Source organism: Natator depressus, chromosome 1 (genome assembly GCF_965152275.1).
Source record: "Natator depressus isolate rNatDep1 chromosome 1, rNatDep2.hap1, whole genome shotgun sequence".
Classification (NCBI taxonomy): domain Eukaryota; kingdom Metazoa; phylum Chordata; order Testudines; family Cheloniidae; genus Natator; species Natator depressus.
The window spans coordinates 39,438,203-39,456,974 of record NC_134234.1 but is presented as its reverse complement, the minus strand read 5'-3'; the positions used below and the strand labels follow the sequence as shown (position 1 = coordinate 39,456,974).

The window sequence follows — 18,772 nt, the reverse complement described above, 5'->3', positions numbered from 1 at the left end:
AAGTATCGCCTGGGGAATGGTAACAATCTTTTCCAGGGGGTCTCTGGCCTGGGAATAGACCATCCACAGCCATTGTTGCAGGGGCTGCATTTGGAGCCTGGAATGATGGACCACATAAGTGCATGCTGCCATGTGACCCAGGAGGCGCAGACAGACCCTGGCTGTAATCAGAGGGAATGCGGAGACTTCAGTGATGAGGTCCATTAACATGTCGAACCTTTCCAGCGGCAGGAATACCCTGGCACAGGTCTAGTTGAGGACTGCTCCTATTAACTCTATCCTCTACACTGGCACTAACGTTGACTTTTTGTCGTTTACCAGTAGGCCCAGAGAGCATGCAGAACTTTTAACTTCTTTAGGCACTTGTTGAGGTCTCGCAGGTCCAGCATGGGCCGTAGACTGCCCTTGGCCTTTGAGATTAAAAAGTACTGGGAACAAAACCCCATGTTCCTGTACTCGAGAGGAACTTCTTCCACCACACCAAGCTGTAGTAACCCCTTTACCTCCTGCGCAAGGAGACTCTCAAGAGAGGGGTCCCTGAAGAGGGATGGGGAAGGCAAGGGGGAAGTGGGGGTTAGAAAGGAACTGGAGGGTATAACCCTGTTCCACCATGCTGAGGACGCATTGGTTCGAGGTTATAGCCGTTCAGGCAGGGAGGAAGAGGGAAAGGCAGTTGGAGAACACTGGGAAAGATGGATCCAGGGAATAGTCTGGTAGGTCGCCCTTGGGCGCACCCTCAAAATGACCGTTTGGCTCCCTGCTTATTACGGGTCAAGCCCAATTGGGCAGAGGGTAGAGGCAGGTGGTTCGGGCGGTGCTTGTAGCCCTTGGCTTGTTTATGGGGCTGGTCCTGCCGAGGCTGACTCCCATAGCCCTGCGACTGCTGCGGTTTGAACCACTTACATACCAGAGCTGGGATGTAGAGAGCCAGGGTTTTTAGGGAGGTGCAGGAGTCTCTGAGGCTGTGCAATTTGCTGTCTCAAATAGGGACCACCGGTCAAAGGGCAGGTCCAGCACTGACTGATGAGCCTCAGTGGACAAAACAGAGAGGAGCAGCCAAGAGGCTCGCCGCATGGAGATAGCGGAAGCCATGGTGTGGGAAGCAGCATCTGACTCCACCTGGAGGGCAGCCCTGGCCGCAGTTGTGCCCGCATTGAGGATCGCTCAGAACTTCTTCTTGGAAGCCTTGGGGAGCGACCCTTCGAATATGGCCATGGCTTGCCACATATTGAAGTCATATCGGTAAAGGAGGGCTTGGTGGTTGGCCACTCTCAGCTGAAGGCTGGAAGATGAATAAACCTTACATCCAAAAAGATCCAGCCTCCTTAAGTCTTTATTTCTGGGGGTGGCCCCAGGTTATCCTTGACTCTCCTTGACCACCTCAACCACAAGGGAATTGGGGCAGTGTGGGAGTATAAGTATTCATGCCCTTTGGTTGGCACGAAGTACTTGTGTTCGGCCCTTTTAGAGACAGGGTCCATGGAAGAGGGGGTCTGCCACAGGGCACTAGTGATCTGAGAAACTCCTTAATGAAGGGGTAGAGCCACCCTGGCAGGGGCTGAGGATCAGAGGATGTCAAACAGAGAATCCGAGGGCTCTTCCAGTTCCTCTGCCTGAAGCCCCAGGTTAGAAGTGACCCTCTTCAAAAGTTCCTGGTGCGCTTTGGCGTCATCCTGAGGAACTGGGTGAGGGGGCCCCGTGATAGCCTCATCTGGTGATGACGAGGATGATGCCGGTGCTGTGGAAATCTCCATGTCCATTGGTGGTCAAACAGCTTGCTCCCCTGGGTCCTCCTGGACCCGCGGGGTTTTACCCCCAAAGTCTCCTGGGAAGGCTGGGTGAATCCACAAGGGTTCCACGGGTACCATGGCGCTGGGCACTGCGCTTGGGGCCATGTGACAGGTTTTGGTGCTGATAATGTAGTCGGCACCATCGGTATCGGGGCTTGTCCCACAGTCAGGGAACCTTGCTCTGAGCTGGAGCTACCAGAGGAGTGATCGGTCCCAGGTGACCAGGATTGGGCTAAGCGGTGGCTCTTGTCTGACTGGTGCCGGTTGCTGCATCCTGAAGCTGACTGTCCGAGTGACACTATCTTGGGGACCGACGGCATTTGGTAGATCTGCGTCAGATACCTGGCGATCCACGCCTCATGCCTCTACCGGTACTGGGATGTTGAATGGGACTGGGAGCTACTACAAGCCAGTTGCTGGGAGGATCGTCTGAGTAGGGTGACCTTCTTTTTGGAGACGGGTTTTGACGGCCCGGCGATCGGCAGTCTCTGGTTCCCGATCAGTCCTGGGATTGGTACTGATCCCTTGAAGATGGTCAGGGCCGGTCCTGGAGTTCTTGCAGGGTGGCGCATGCCTCAGAGGCTCTGCGCCAATCTACCAGCAAGGTACGCCTTGAATCCCTCTATTGATGCCCTGGTGCGGGGACTGAAGAGGTGGGTGAACGCTTGTGGGACATCCCTCTTGATGGGGAACAGTACTGCTGAGGCGGGGACACACACACATATCCCAATGCGGGTTTTCCCCGAGATCGGGGTACCGCTGGAGCCGGTGAGGGCGGCACTGGGAGCGTCAGGATCTCTTGAGCTGCTTGAAGGGCTTCGGGCATTGATAGCATCTGAAACTGTCCGCGGCCTGCACCACTATCTTGAGTCGCAGTCAAGGCATGGGATAGGCTGCACTGCTCGACTTGAACTGGGGCCCGACTTCCCGAGGGGGAGCTGAGCTGCCTGGCACGGGTCCTGGCGAGCCCCCTGCCCTCTCCTTTCCCTTGCGGGAGGTAAGAGATCTTCCCCTCACAGTCTTTTTCAGCTTCTTGACCGGAGCCATGGAGGGAGACCGGTGCCGGGTCGTGGACGCAGGGGCGGCCCACAACATTTTGGCACCTGAGGCGGGGAGCTCAAATGACTCCCTCATACCCCCTTGCTTGGGCCAAAACATTGAATGGTCTCAAGTCTGCCTTCTTCCTTTTCTACTTCTCTAATGGTACTGCTCTGCTACCTACCCCAATAAAGGAGAACTAACAACTTAAAATGCGTTGTTCAAAAATTTTAAGTCACACTTAACTTTCAAATGCCTGAACAGCACATGTAACTTTTCTTGTCTGCATAGTAAACACTGGCATCTTTATCTGTTTGAATAATCAAAGTGGTGCTTTCCGTGGCTTCGTGGTTGCAAAGTTTGAACTGCTGAAGGTCCATAGTCTGGGCCAGCTCATGCTCTATTGAGATGGTTGCAAGGACGACCAGCCGCTCCTGTGTCATTGTGGAGCGTAGAAGTGTTTTTATTAACTTTAGCTTGGAGAAACTGGGTTCTCCACTGGCAACTGTTACAGGAAGTGTTAGAAGTATGCGCAGAGCAACAAAAGCATTTGGAAAGAGGGTGGTCATCTTATTTGTGCATATATATTCCAGAACAGCCTTTGGAGTTGATCCTGCTGAAATATATCTTGAAAGGGCTTTCAGTTCATCACCTAAATCACTCGCATCAATATCGCGCATGTCATCATGTGTCAACACTGTCTCTAGTGCCCTGCATTGCTGGTGTAGGTCTTCTTCAGGTATAGTGAGGAGTTTTGGAGTATCATACAACATCCCAAATATACTGCTGTGTTCGTTGAGCTGCATGAAACGTTCTTCAGCTGACTGTATTGCACAATCTAGCACCTGGTTAAAGAATTCAACTTTGAATTGTTGTTTGAGGTCTCTTATGGGATTATCTCGTGCCTCATAATCAAAGTGTCGTCTTCTTCAGTGGCTCTTGTATTCTTGAATGGGTGGGAAAATAGCTTCAGTGTGAAGTTCCTCTGCCAACTTCTGTGCACTCTTCAGAACGTTTTGAAGTCCCTCATCTGACCGGTAAGACTGTAGGTATGACTTTGCTTTGTCCAGTTGTTCTATTGCTCCAGATAGATCAAGGTCAACACCCTGGAGCCTCTTGCTTACAACATTTATTTCAAACAGTACGTCATGCCACAACACTAAGCCACACAAATTTGAAGTTATGTATGTTTCTGGTGATTCCATTTCCATCTGCCACTGTTCTCCCATGAACAGTTCCTGTCATAGCATTATCTTCCATAATGGCAACGAGGGCATCATCTATCTTCCCAATTTGGTGTTTGATAGGCTTTATCGCCTCCACTCAACTTTCCCATTGTGTGGCACTCAGTGGTTTCAGTGTCAGAGAGGATGTTCCTAGATGTCGCTTCAAAATTTGCCATCGATGAGTTGATGCAGAGAAAAATACATAGATGCTTGGAATTACATTAAAAAATTCAGCAGCCTCACTAGAAGCTGATGTTGCATCACTGACCACCAAGTTCTATGAATGAGAACTGCATGGGACAAAAAAGAGCTTGAGGGTTTAGCTCTCGGATCCGTGTCTGCACTCCTCTGTTCTTTCCTCTCATGTTGGCACCATTATCGTAGCCCTGACCTCTCATGTCAGCTATCGCAATTCCTGTATCTTCCAGTTTTTTGAGAAGAACATTTGTCATAGCAGCTCCTGTAGTATCATCAATGTCAATAAATTCTAGAAAATGCTCTGACAGTCACCACTGCAGGGACATTTTCACCAGGTTCTGTTGTTGTTACAAAACACACCATTAAAGTCATTTGTTCCATATGGCTGATGTCAGGTGTCATTCCAGAATAATAGAGTAATATCTTGCTGACTTCAGATCTTCCACAATGTTCTGTTTGACTTTTGTTGCCAGTAACTGTATGATCTCATTTTGAACTGTTTTTCCAAGGTAGTGGTGTGTGTACATTTCTCGGGTGGTGACTCTTCTTAGATGCTCCTGGAGTACAGCATCAAACTCAGCCATCAGCTCCACAATTTTAAGGAAGTTTCCATTATTTGGCACAAACAGCTGATCTGAAGTGCAATGCAGTGCTCGCTTTTGGGTAGCAAGCATTCTCACAGTGGCAATGAGCCTTTTCAGAACATTTTGCCAGTAAAGAGACTCTGATGCAATCTTCTCTTGATGCTGATCATCTACGATGGCCTTTAACCTTAATCTCATCTCAAGCTCTTTCCACCTATGGAATGCTCTCTGGTGATTTGCTGCCTTCTCATGGCATGCCAGATTTCTAGCCAGACTTTTACAGTCCTTTGTTCCTGTAGAACCCAATGTGGCTGGAATATTAGACTGGAAGAGTTTGCAACAAAAACAGTATGCAGCATTCTGGGTTTTGGAGTACATAAGCCATGGCCTCTCCACTTTGTCAATTTAAGCTTGTGTGTGCTTGTTTGCAGGACTGGGGCTTATATCAGAAAGATTCTGTGGAAAGTTCAACTAAAATAAAAGGTAGAATTATGAAAATTCCATTTCAATGGAACTATGTCCTGATAGGAACTATTACTAATTTGTACTTGCAGGCTGCAAAGATGCAAATACAGTAGTTGCATATTTTAGTTCCCTCCTCACTCCTCAAGACATTTTGGGTGAAATCCTGGCCCCACTGAAGTCCATGGGAGTTTTCTCATTGCTTTTAAAGGGGCCAGCATTTCACCCCTCGTCTTGCAGTACTTTTTTCCCCACTGAATTTGGCAAATATGGCTGCATTTATGTTCTGTGCACTGTGAAATATATAACTTTCTTCAGATTTAAATCTGAGTAGAAATCTTTTCTTTATATAATTCTAAAGGCCAACAGGAAAATGCTTCAAATTAACAGTTAAGGAGATAATTTGTTGCTATTATGCATGTGCTTTAATACTGTACATAAGAAAACTTAGCTATAGACTTTTTTCAATGTACCTGCTTTATAATATTTTAAAGTGTACTTTAAAGTTAAAGACCAAAAAGGGTGGAGCACTTGCTAAATAAAATATGAAAGCAAACTGAAGGGAAAGGGTCACATAGATCAATAAGATGAATAACTGTACAGAGTGAATTTGTTAAATTGATCAAAAAGACATTACCACAAGTAAGTCAGGTACAAAGTGTATATTCATGACAATTACGCAGAAATACTGTCCCATAATCTTTTTTCTCTTCAACATTGATGGCTTATATTTCTTTAAATTTTTCCAAAGTACAAAACTAACCATATCAGGCCAAATTCTGGTCTGACTTACTCTCCACTAAAGTCAATAGCATTTATATGAGCAGTATGTCCTGGCAGAATTTAGCCAATCCATTAGTTGATAATATATAGTAGAAGTAGCAGTTGTACCTCACTCTCTTTGTTTGGATGCTTCTCTACCCACATTCTGGGTAGATATACTTGAGAAATCCAGATTTCTAGAGCAAAGCCACTGATGTCCAAGGAACTGTTCTCCACAGTCCTGATTACGGCTTTGCAGTCTGTTTTCTAGAGGGTAAAAAGCCAACATTTATCAATTTCTGCCAAAATAGCATTCAATTGTACAAAACTGCATGCTTTTAAGAAAAACTCAGGCTTGAAGAAGTAACATTAAGTATGAGATGTCCTGAAGTTTTTTTACCATTAAGATGGTGGTTTTCATTTAAAAATATATATGTTTCTTTAGAGTGAAATGCACTTTTCTAAATGTATTTTAAGATTAAAAGACTTCCATTCTAAAAAGTGCACATGAAAAAAAATTAATTTGATATAAGGAAATGGAATTACCAGTTTACATGAGTCCTATATAAACATCATATGCAATTTATTTTAAAAATATAAAAGGGTCCTTTTAAAATACAAGACATAAGCACTAAAACAGAAAAACAGTTGCAAGAAGATTTACTTACCTTTATTTTAAGTGTATGCGTCCAACTATGAACGCGTTCAATACTGTGTGGCATTTCAATAGACATGGCCACACAGAATCCACTAAAAAAAGAAAAAACAATTGACACACAAAGCAGTTTTGGAGAAGATGATATCTGGCATGTATGCCATGCTTCCTCCATCAGAACACATCAGTCTCTGTTTCCTATTCTTCGCAGCTCTTAGGGCAGTAGTTCTCAAACTTTTGTACTGGTGACCTCTTTCACAAAGGAAGCCTCTGAGTGTGACCCCCCCCCTTTAAATTTAAAACACTTTTTAATATATTGAACACCATTATAAATGCTGTATGCAAAGCAGGGTTTGGGGTGGACACTGACAGCTCGCGACCCCCCATGTAATACCCTTGCGACCCTCTGAGGGGTCCCGACCCCCAGTTTGAGAACCCCTGTCTTAGGGTAAAGGCAATAAGCAGTGCATGACTTGTAGACTCAGATTTCAAGGTTAGAAGGGACCATCATGATTATCTAATCTGACCTCCTTGCTCTCTTCTGCCCCATGCTTCCCTTGCAAAAGTTTCTATCCCCAAGACACTCCAAACAGTGGACATGCTGATTCACTAAGGATATTCATAGATACATAGATTTTTAAGGACAGAAGAGGCCATGAGATCATCTAGTCTGAACTCTGGTATAAAATAGACCATAGAATTTTACCCAGTTACTCCTGTAATGAGCCCAGTAATTTGTGTACAAATATAGAGTACCTTCCTGAAAAACATACGTTTTCTTTGGTAGATTAGCCATAGGAACAATCACCCTCACTGTTAAAAAAAATTGTGCCTTATTTCTAATTTGAATTTATCCAGCTTTAACTTCCAGCCATTGGTTCTTTTTATGTCTTTTTGCCACTAGATTAAAGAGCCCTTTGGTACCTGGTATTTTCTCACCATGAAGGTATTTACACACCATGATCAAGCCATCACTTGCTCATGTATCTGATATGCTAAACAGATTGTGCTTTTTAAGTCTTTCACAATATGGCATTTTTTCTAACCCTCAAATAATTTTTGTGGCTCTTCTCTGTACCCTCCCCAATTTTTCCAACATCCTTTAAAAATATGAACACCATAGGTGGGTTGCCAGTAAGTGCTCAGCACCCACCATTTTTGCCCTGTAGGTGCTCCAGCCCCTGAGCCTATGGATTAGTCCTTTTTGCCGCAACATTGTGTGCATACATGTTGTCATAAATATAAAGGGAAGGGTAAACCCCTTTGAAATCCCTCCTGGCCAGGGGAAAGCTCCTCTCACCTGTAAAGGGTTAAGAAGCTAAAGGTAACCTCGCTGGCACCTGACCAAAATGACCAATGAGGAGACAAGATACTTTCAAAAGCTGGGAGGAGGGAGAGAAACAAAGGGTCTGTGTGTCTGTCTATATTCTGTCTTTGCCGGGGATAGACCAGGAATGGAGTCTTAGAACTTTTAGTAAGTAATCTAGCTAGGTACGTGTTAGATTATGATTTCTTTAAATGGCTGAGAAAAGAACTGTGCTGAATAGAATAACTATTTCTGTCTGTGTATCTTTTTTGTAACTTAAGGTTTTGCCTAGAGGGGTTCTCTATGTTTTGAATCTAATTACCCTGTAAGGTATCTACCATCCTGATTTTACAGGGGGGATTTCTTTATTTCTATTTACTTCTATTTTTATTAAAAGTCTTCTTGTAAGAAAACTGAATGCTTTTTCATTGTTCTCAGATCCAAGGGTTTGGGTCTGTGGTCACCTATGCAAATTGGTGAGGCTTTTTATCCAACATTTCCCAGGAAAGGGGGGGTGCAAGTGTTGGGAGGATTGTTCATTGTTCTTAAAATCCAAGGGTCTGGGTCTGTAGTCACCTAGGCAAATTGGTGAGGCTTTTTACCAAACCTTGTCCAGGAAGTGGGGTGCAAGGTTTTGGGAAGTATTTTGGGGGGAAAGACGTGTCCAGATAGCTCTTCCCCAGTAACCAGTATTAGTTTGGTGGTGGTAGCGGCCAATCCAAGGACAAAGGGTGGAATATTTTGTACCTTGGGGAAGTTTTGACCTAAGCTGGTAAAGATAAGCTTAGGAGGTTTTTCATGCAGGTCCCCACATCTGTACCCTAGAGTTCAGAGTGGGGGAGGAACCTTGACACATGTACATGGGCATTATGTAGTTTCCAACACTGAAAATTCAGTTTCTGGAGTAGCACAAGTGCCCATTAAAGCTCTTACTGCTTCTACTAGCAGAATAGCTCATGAATAGGAGCGAGTGGATATCTGCAGAGGCACTGCATGAAGTAGAACTATAATTATCCATTTCTCAAGAAGTATTAAGTTATAAGAAAAAAATTCACAATTTGAAATATAATTTAAAAAAATTATTAAAGATGTTAACGAAAAGAAAAAGCTAACAATCAGTTCAATTTAAAAAGTACACTTTCAGGTAGTGCAGGCCCAAGGGATTAGGTTTTGTGATGCAAAGTTTTTATAAAACCTGGTATTGAGGGAAATGTTTTCAGGAAACAAACAATCCAAAATATTCAATGAAGTGGGGTGGAGATGGAGTTTGCCCAAAAAATTATTGCCGTGTAGTGTTTGTAACCCAAATAGAGCAGCAGTTTTGAATCAAAAGTAAAAAGTCTTTTCATCACGCAACCTGAATGAAATGCCATAAACCCCACATAAATGGTGAAAATTAAATTTTACACACTGCTTCACATTTAAGAATCTAAGGTGTTAGTAACAAAAATAAGGAAACTATTTAAAAATCATTTTTGACTATCAAATATCTTATTAAATGTTACTTACCCCTTTTTTGTTCCTATTTGCTTAACACAAACCTTCTTTACTGTATCCTATACAAAATAAAAAACTATAAATGTATCATTGTTATGAAATATACAGATCTTAGTGCCACTCTTGCTTTTATTAGAAAAGCAACTGTAGCACAGCACCCAGCAATTTTCTCAGCTTCTTTCACTTTCAGTGGTTAACTCTTTCCTCAATATGCGAGTATAACATATGGGAATTACACATACATATGGGAAGGAGAGTAAGCTTGATGATATTTAAAAAGGGAAAACATACTAAGTCATTTGTCCCTTCTTGCAAACTGTTCTCTGTGGGAAAACCTCTATGCCCACATGGAATATCACTGAAGTCATGTGTAGGGGGCCAGCTATACAAAGTAGCCAGCCTATAGGCCTGGGCCCTTAATTACTAACACTGCTACATTTACTCATATTTTAAACCAGTGGTTCTCAACCTTTTCCATCCTGGAACCCCTTTCCCCATGCTAGGCCTTCATCCCATGTTGTCAGGACCACTTTCCTTTTAACAATATGGGCAGGCTGGTCACAGTACCCAGGTTGTGAACCTTGTCTTAGAGCTATTGTTTCGAGTAGATTCAGGCAGGCATCACTACATTGATTTATTTTTTGTTTTGGTTCACATTTTTGGAGGCTCTTGCTTTTAGCCATAAGGGTTAGAATCAATTTTAAATGAAATGGCAAGAACATGTAAAAAGATAAGAAAGGGAGGATGGTTGCAACTCCCCTCAAACTTGTTGTGGAATCACCACCCTTAGAGGAGTACTTCTGCTTCAAACAAATAAGATGCTACTTTAAGTTTATACTTTAAATGCACAAACCTGTGTGTTTTCATTTAAGGCTTTGTCTTGTTGCCAAGGAGCCACAGCAGCAGGCATTTGAAAAGTAATACAGCCATTCTGAAAACTAAGCTCAGTGATGTAGGTGACTTTGATAAGAACTGTAGTTTTAGGTGGTAAGTTTCCAACACTTACAGTAAAAACATCCTAGAAAAGAGATGCTTGCTTTAATCTGCATATTTAAACTATATATTTTCCAAAGCAATAAATCATTTGTTTTCTCATGTACAGAAAACAAATGCTAGTTTTCTATATTTCTTCAGAGAAGAGGCTTGAAGAAAACTAATTATGGTGATAAAGGGAAAGAAGTTATGCTGTTTTAACAATTTACTAAAAAATTCCTGTCTGGACAAAACTCATCGGTAGTATCTATGCATAAATCAATATTTTACAGAGAGAGTTCAAATTGTTTTTTAAAAGAGGATTTTACAGAGAGTTGGCAAAATCTAGTTTCTGTAGGACGTACAGTGGGTATTTTTGACGAATTTCCTGAAATGATCAAATGTGCAGCCTAAATAATTTCCATTATTTAAAAAACAAACAAAACAAAACAAAAAATCCTTCCCATTAAAGACATGATTCTGCAACAATTCCAATGGGTCTACTCTCATGCGTAAAGTGAAGTACATGTGTATTTATGGGGTTGGGGATCAATGTCATAAACTTGATTTGTTGGTATCTGACTTCAGCGACTAATATACAATGTGACCAGTCTGGGGTTTTTAAAATGCATAGTAAACCATGACATTCAACATACAGGAGCATCCTGGTCCATCAAGTAAGCTCCATCACCTCGACTGATTGCGTCTCTATATTCCTTATGTGCTTGTTCCTTTTCTTTAACCTGCAAAAGATTGCTCCAAAATCAGTAAATTAACTATTTTTATATGGAACACAGTTAACTACCTTGTCTCAGTTAACCAAGAGTCATTTAGTGGTACACCATCAACTCAAAATCTAGTTAAGTGACAATGGTATAAAATCAGCGTGAGAGTAGTAGTAACACTAATGTTGTGTGTCTTCGCTCATTAATGCTTTGAATTTTGGGATTGAAAGCACTCTAGAAGAGCGAAATATTAAATCATCTTACCTTTCCAACAATATGTTTCCCATTGATGAAAGCCTCAAATCCACATACAGCTGCTGTGCCATCCAAAGGAAAGACATATTTTGCCTCAATGGAATTATCATTTTGATTGGTGTATGTCTGAAACACTACTATCTGAAATAGAGAAATGGATCTCTTTTATAATCCTATTAAGTGAAAAAAATATAATGATAAAAAAAACAACAGGTAGACAGTATATCTTCCCATAGGTCATTCTGCACTAGTGGTTTTGGTTTAAGTTCACTATTTTAAATTTAACAGCATAAATGTGCTATTATGTTTCACACTACAAAATGTTGCTAGGAGGCAGAGTGCAACTTGGTTTATCTTTCTGAAGCCCTATTTGTACACGAATACCTCAAACACACATACATATAGTGATTGTAGCAAATCTACCGGTGCTTGGGGGAATGGATGGTTCAGGAAACTGGTAATGGAATATCGAGTCTTTCATCTCTAGGTCACCAATTCAAATCTCCTCCAAGCGAAGAGTAAATAAAAATCATTTCCATCTGCAGCTATATGAAAATGCTAACTTTACAAATATCACCAATCTGGTGTCTACAGGACAGGGGTCCACACCACAGAAACCACCACTGCAAATGTGCTGGTAGCCTCAAGACTGAAGGACTGAGTAGGCAGGAAGGCAGATAGTCCAACCAGGTTAAGCTTTACTGACATGGCTACTTGGGAAACCTGTGCTGTCTCTCCAGGAACAATATCTATTCTGTAAATGGAGAATTTCAGTCTTCAGTGCCAGCGGTTCCTGCTGAATTTATGTCCACACCTGTTCCTCTCTGCACTCCCTATCTATGTCCCCACAAAGTCCTGAGATCTTTTCATCAACCACTGCCTGGCACATCCAAGATGGCCATTCATCAGTCCTGAAGAGGAAGCTGGATGGGGAAATCTCTGCAAATGTGGGGCCTTTTTCCAGTCCCTTGTCTGTTCATGCATCTGGGCACGGTTCCTCTGGACCGTGTCCACTGACTCCTTAGACTCCTCGGAGCAGTGGACATGGTCTAGGGCAGTGGTTCTCAAACTAGGGCCACCGCTTGGTCAGGAAAAGCCCCTGGTGGGCTGGGCCGGTTTGTTTACCTGCCGTGTCTGCAGGTTCGGCTGATCGCGGCTCCCACTGGCCATGGTTCGCCACTCCAGGCCAATGGGGGCTGCAGGAAGGGCAGCCAGAACATCCCTCGGCCCATGCCACTTCCCGCAGCCCCCATTGGCCTGGAGCAGCGAACCGCGGCCAGTGGGAGCCGCAATTGGCCGAACCTGCAGATGCGGCAGGTAAACAAACCGGCCCAGCCCGCCAGGGGCTTTCCTTTCCCTGAACAAGTGGCGGCCCTAGTTTGAGAACCACTGGTCTACGGTTCTCTGATGGGTGTACCCCCTGGATTCGTTGTTTTGATCCTGGACCTCCATCCCTTTTTTTCATTTTTTGTCCCATGTAATCTGTTGATTTCTGGGTTTGGGGCCTCTCCCTCATCCGTGGGGATGGGCCTTTCATTATTTTGGTAAGCTCAATGCACCAATCCTAGTTATCAAATTGGCAGGCAAGAAAGCCCCTTAAAAAAAAAAGAAAGGCATATTCCATTGCAGCAACTTTCTTCCTGGCAATGATTTAACCACATATAGGCAGAAAAATTATTCTGAAATATGGAATTACAAAAATTCACTGATCTTTTCATTGCCCTAAGAACTTACAAATAAAACTTGTCTGCTTACCTTTAAAAATACTTTGACCTGTAAGAGACTGATCTTCATTTAGAGACTGAGTTGTCTATTTTTCTAAAAGTGACTCAACAGTACATAACAATTTGAATTAATTCTCAGTAGTCAGTTGCTGAAAAGTTGAGCTAACAATAAACAGTGCACTGTACCTGTGCTATGAAGTCTATTATCCTCCCCTTGATATGAATATCTTCAAGAGGGACTGGGTTTCCAGATGTGTCCTGAAGACCAGTTTTCACATGGTTTAAAAGATTTACACTTGGTAATGCATAGTCTAAACATAAAAAAATTGAAGAAAGATTAGTGTTTTGGTTTGGGGTTTTGGGTGGTGGTGGTGGTGGGTAATAGCCAATCCCACACACCAATGGCTATTTGGCCCATGTTTACAACTGTAATTCAGCATACATGGATTAAAAATAATACTCAGTGTCTGTTATGAATTCCCACAATGGTATTGTTCTATTGCTGAGATAAAGACTGTCTGAGGGATCATGAGTTGATGACAGGTCTTTCATAAGACCTTTGTTTAGCTCTTAGGGAGTAAAATGTGAATTCTTTAAAGAGCGTCTGATGACTTATGCAAGAATACTTCCTGCTAGGCCTCTTGAAAGGCACTTTGTCAGGAGGAGAAAAACAGCCTCAATATTTATTCCCAGAGGAAATCTGTTAAACAGATGCTTCCAAGATACCAATATTAGTTAAGAACTCGTGGTGACAGCTGCAAATCAATCCAAAAGAATTTTTAAATTATATTAAAAATGTATTTGATCAGTTTTATTCAAGAGTTATTGATTAATAGCTAGAGCATTCATGATGTAAATACAGTTACAAACAAGAAATATTGTCCACCTTCGGGTTGTAAATGACAATGTGAGGTCGCTGGCAGATCTTGCGCTAATTCTGTCACAATTCCAGGCTGAAACTGCTTTATTTGGTCTCCAGGAAGACAAAACTTAACAATGTATCTCATTTTAACCTGACAGGTTTTGTATACAACAAATTCATCATCCTATTGCAAGCAAAGAGAATTATTTTACAAACATAATAAAAGCTACAGGTATTCCTACAAAGACTGTAAACCGATTTACAGATGCATACACTAGTCCAAACTGGATTCTCCTGAGACCCACAAAGAAAAGGCCTTTGGATAAAAAGCCTAAGTTTAAAATGACTTGGGGCCTTCTCCTGATACACCAAACAGGCAGAACCTCGTTCCATGGAGTTCACCAATCCTCCTGGGAACACTGAAAGAATTTAGCCTAGAGAGACCTCAAAAGACCGTGTGCTTGTCCTGAACTGAAACTGAGGAATTTGTGACTACAAAAAAAAACCCTTGGGTGGCGTAACGCCTGGTAAGCTTATTAAGATGCATGTAGGTTCTTTTATTGTTTTAAATATGTTTTCTCCAAAATATTTTATCCTTAAGAATAAAGTAGGCTTGGTTGGAAAGAACTGTGTCGTAAGTTATACCTGTAGCTGTAACACTATTATTTAGTCATGGAGGTAATGAATTCCATGACTTTATAAGACCTCAGTGACTTCGGCTTCAGTTGTCAGTGGTGGGGCTGTTCCTCCCCAACCCACGGCTTCAGCTCTGTGGGCCCCCCTCACAGCTGTGGCAGGAGCCAGGGCAGTGCACCTTCCCTCCCCACAGCTTCGTCCAGGGCCGGAGCTTGGCTGGGGCCGGAGCCTGAGCCGCCGCTGTGTGCCCCTATCCCGCGGCTTTGGCCAGAGCTGAAGTCAGGACTGTGCACTCCTCCCCATGGCTGCAGCGGGGGCTGAAGCTGGGGCTGTGCCCCCCTCCCCCACGACGGTGGGACTGTCAGTCCCCCCCCATGGGGCTCCTGCTGTCATTCCTTCCCCCCACTCAGCCCCCTCTACCCTGTTATTTTTAGTAAAAGTCATGGACATGCCACAGTTCCGGTAAATTTTTGTTTTTTGTCCACGACCTGTGTAGGACTTTTACTAAAAATAACCATGACAAAATCATAACCTTAACTGTTATCCATCTCTGAAGAAAAAGCAAGAAGGTCTGTCTAGGCAGACTGACTGCGCTACGAATTACACAGAGAAGGCCAGGGAACTGTCCAGCCTGGAAATGCATGTCTCCACCCAAGAGTGGCAAGAGCTGGAAGCCTGAGTGTCAGGTGCCCTTGCTGAACCTCTGAGGGGAAATACAGGTGTAGAAGCCCTGTGACACCATACACAAAAAAGCTTCTGTGAGTGAGCATGCCTCTAAATAACTTCTTAATGCCAGGAGTCACAGCGATCACCAGCAAGTATGGGGAAGGAGAGCAGCAGAAAGTTTTGGGACTAAGGCACAGCAGCATCTTACATCCATTCTGCAAATGTAACCCAAGGAGGGGGCTGAGACCTGAGATCCTGACAGCAGGGTGGGACATCTCGGCAGGGCAGGGGGCGAGGCAGATCAGAAGTCCCCCTCCCAACTTTGGAGCAGCATGGCTAGTGGCAACAGGGCAGCAAAATAGCTCAAAACACTGCAACCTGCAACTGCTAAAAAATCCCTGCTGCTGTCAGTTATAAATAGCCCAATGGGCTGCAAAAACTGCATACTTGGCAACCTCTCTACCCTCAGTGCGGAGCAACTTTAGCAATACTATTCAGCTCCTCTTTACTCCCTACTGGGAGCTACTGTAGCGTGACTCGGAGCCAGGATCCTCCTTGCCCTTTCCCTCTACTATGTGAAAGTGATAATTATAGGATGCAGGGGAAATTTCCTTGAAATGTAGCATTTAGCACCTATCTGAGTAGATAAGAATTGGTATATTCCAAGGGAACTAGCACAATGCAAACAGTTGATAGTGGAATGAAAGGTTTCAGAGTAACAGCCGTGTTAGTCTGTATTCGCAAAAAGAAAAGGAGGACTTGTGGCACCTTAGAGACTAACCAATTTATTTGAGCATGAGCTTTCGTGAGCTACAGCTCACTTCATCGGATGCATACTGTGGAAATTGCAGAAGACATTATTATATACACAGACACCATGAAACAATACCTCCTCCCACCCCACTCTCCTGCTGGTAATAGCTTATCTAAAGTGATCATCAAGATGGGCCATTTCCAGCACAAATCCAGGTTTTCTCACCCTCCGCCCCCCCACAGACAAACTCACTCTCTTGCTGGTAATAGCCCATCCAAAGTGACCACTCTCTTCACAATGTGTATGATAATCAAGGTGGGCCATTTCCTGCAGGAATCCAGGTTCTCTCACCCCCTCACCCCCCTCCAAAAACCACACACGAGGGCATGGCTACACTGGAAACTTCAAAGGACTCCCGTGGCAGCGCTCCCGCGGCATTGCTTTGAAGTGCGAGTGTGGTCGTGCGCAAGTGCTGGGAGACAGCTCTCCCAGCGCTCCTGGTAATCCACCTCCATGAGGGGATTAGCTCGGAGCCTGTCTACACTAGCACTTTAAAGCGCTCAGACTTGCTGCGCTCAGGGGGGTGATTTTTCACCCCCCTGAGCCAGCAAGTTAGAGCGCTATAAAATGTAAGTGTAGACAAGCCCAAAGTGAAGCAATGCTTTACTAAAGGGATGTGTTTACACTAGGAAAAGAAGTTGTGATTCACTGCTGCAACCCTGGTGGAATATGGTTTTCAGCTAGTATAGACATAGCCTAATTATATTCAACATCCATTACAAAAAATCCTGGTTGACCCTTCCATGGCTCCAAATCCTATTGTGTATGTGGTTTATGTGACATGAAAGTCTGCTGAAATGTTGCAGAGTAATTCAGGATCCCCCCCCTCCACTTTGTTAGAACCAAGTTCAATATAAAATCCCTCTCAGCAAATTATAGGAAAATTCTACTGTAATATAAAATAATATTAATATTTTTCATTTAAATAGCGTCCTTCATGCCACAGTCCCAAAAGCTCTATACAAATGTTTAAAAATCCTGTGATGCAGGTATTGTATGCACTTTACTGATGGGGAAATGGAAGTAAAAGTGATAGTGACTTGCCCATTGCCACATAGTAACTCAGTGGCAGAACTGGGAATAGAACCTAGGAATTCAGTCTCCCTCTGTCCTGTTGTCTAACACTGGCACAATAAATCAGTTTTAAACAACCTCAGTGCCTTTTTTTGGTTGGATCTGATTTCTGTACCTCAAAATCTGAATAGATGTTTGCTGTTTTACGGACTCCATGCACGCTGTCATATCCTGATGGTGCATTAGTTAATGACAAATCTTTTTTATACAAGTCCAGGCAGGTTCCTAGTGCCACATTACAAACAGCCAACAATCGAGTTCCGTCCATTTCACTTGGTAGAGAATACTTAATGCTTGTACTACAGTTAAAGAAAAATCACACACACAGACACATACAGTTTACATTAACATGCATTTCTATTTTAAGTTTCAGTAGAAAGTAGAAAACTGGAAAGGAATAACTTTCAACATCAAAATTATCTTAAAATTCCTCGACCACAGGGATGGGCAAACTTTTTGTCCCAAGGGCCACATCTGGGAATAGAAATTGTACGGTGGGCCATGAATGCTCACAAAATTGGGGTTGGGGTGCAGGAAGGGGTGAGGGCTCTGATTGGGGATGCGGGCTCTGGGGTAGGGCTGGAGAGGAGAGATTTGGGGTGACGGAGGGTGCTCTGGGCTGGGATTGAGGGGTTCAGAGGACGGAAGGGGGATCAGGGCTGGGGCAGGGGGTTGGGGTGCAGGGAGAGGCTCTGGGGTGCAGGCTTACCTCAAGACAATTACCTCAAGTGGCTCCCAGAAGCAGCGGCATGTCCCTTCTCCAGCTCCTACACGGAAGTGCGGCCAGGCGGCTCTGCACGCTGCCCCATCCACAGGCACCGCCCCTGCAGTTCCCATTGGCTGTGGTTCTTGGCCAATGGGAGCTGCGGGGCGGTGCTTGGGGTAGGGGTAGCATGCAGAGTGGAGCCCCCTGGCTGCCCCTATGCATAGGACCCAGAGAAGGGCCATGCCACTGCTTCCGGGAGCTGCGTGGAACACCAGAGCAGGGAAAGCCCCAGACCCCGCTTCCCCATGGGAGCTCGAGGGCCAGATTAAAATGGCTGGTGGCCTGGATCTGGACCGCGCGCCGTAGTTTGCCCACCCCTGCTCTAAAACATTTCAAAAAGAAACTTAAATTTCTTTAACAGTCAAAAGAACACAGTATTATAACTAAGTATTTCAAACCTGATGGAATCACTGAAATAAATGCCACTCCCCAGGTTCCCAGTATCAGTTCTTTCCACGCCATGGTCTTCAACCACTATCTTTGGTAAAAGGAGTCCCCTAGAAAAGAAATAGCATCACAGTTAATGAAGGTAGAAGGATCCTGACATACAGTCCTGTGATTAATACAGACTGAGTAAATAGGGTGTCACTGATGAACTAGACAAAATACAGTTTACAGAAACCATGGAAAGAGAGTTCTGGAAAATGTTCAGTAAAACAGAGACATTACTGAGTTAGTCACAATAGGGGAAATCCATGGGTGAGGTTCATCAAGAGGATATTACAGTAAATACTCCTTATTTTTCTAGTTTTAGCGCATA

General features: G+C 43.7%; 1 protein-coding gene across 1 annotated transcript in view; it reads right to left on the bottom strand.

The window, feature by feature from the left end:
• The window catches only part of PARP4 (poly(ADP-ribose) polymerase family member 4), a 116,805-nt gene that overhangs the window by 60,348 nt on the left and 37,685 nt on the right, over positions 1-18,772 (bottom strand). Inside the window, exons 12-21 of the mRNA XM_074957908.1 lie at positions 18,411-18,509; positions 17,362-17,545; positions 14,081-14,240; positions 13,381-13,505; positions 11,480-11,611; positions 11,147-11,233; positions 10,372-10,536; positions 9,531-9,577; positions 6,729-6,810; positions 6,190-6,327 (exon numbers count right to left, since the gene is read on the bottom strand). Coding sequence (XP_074814009.1) covers positions 6,190-6,327; positions 6,729-6,810; positions 9,531-9,577; positions 10,372-10,536; positions 11,147-11,233; positions 11,480-11,611; positions 13,381-13,505; positions 14,081-14,240; positions 17,362-17,545; positions 18,411-18,509 — 1,219 coding nt within the window. The remainder of the gene's footprint in view (positions 1-6,189; positions 6,328-6,728; positions 6,811-9,530; positions 9,578-10,371; positions 10,537-11,146; positions 11,234-11,479; positions 11,612-13,380; positions 13,506-14,080; positions 14,241-17,361; positions 17,546-18,410; positions 18,510-18,772) is intronic.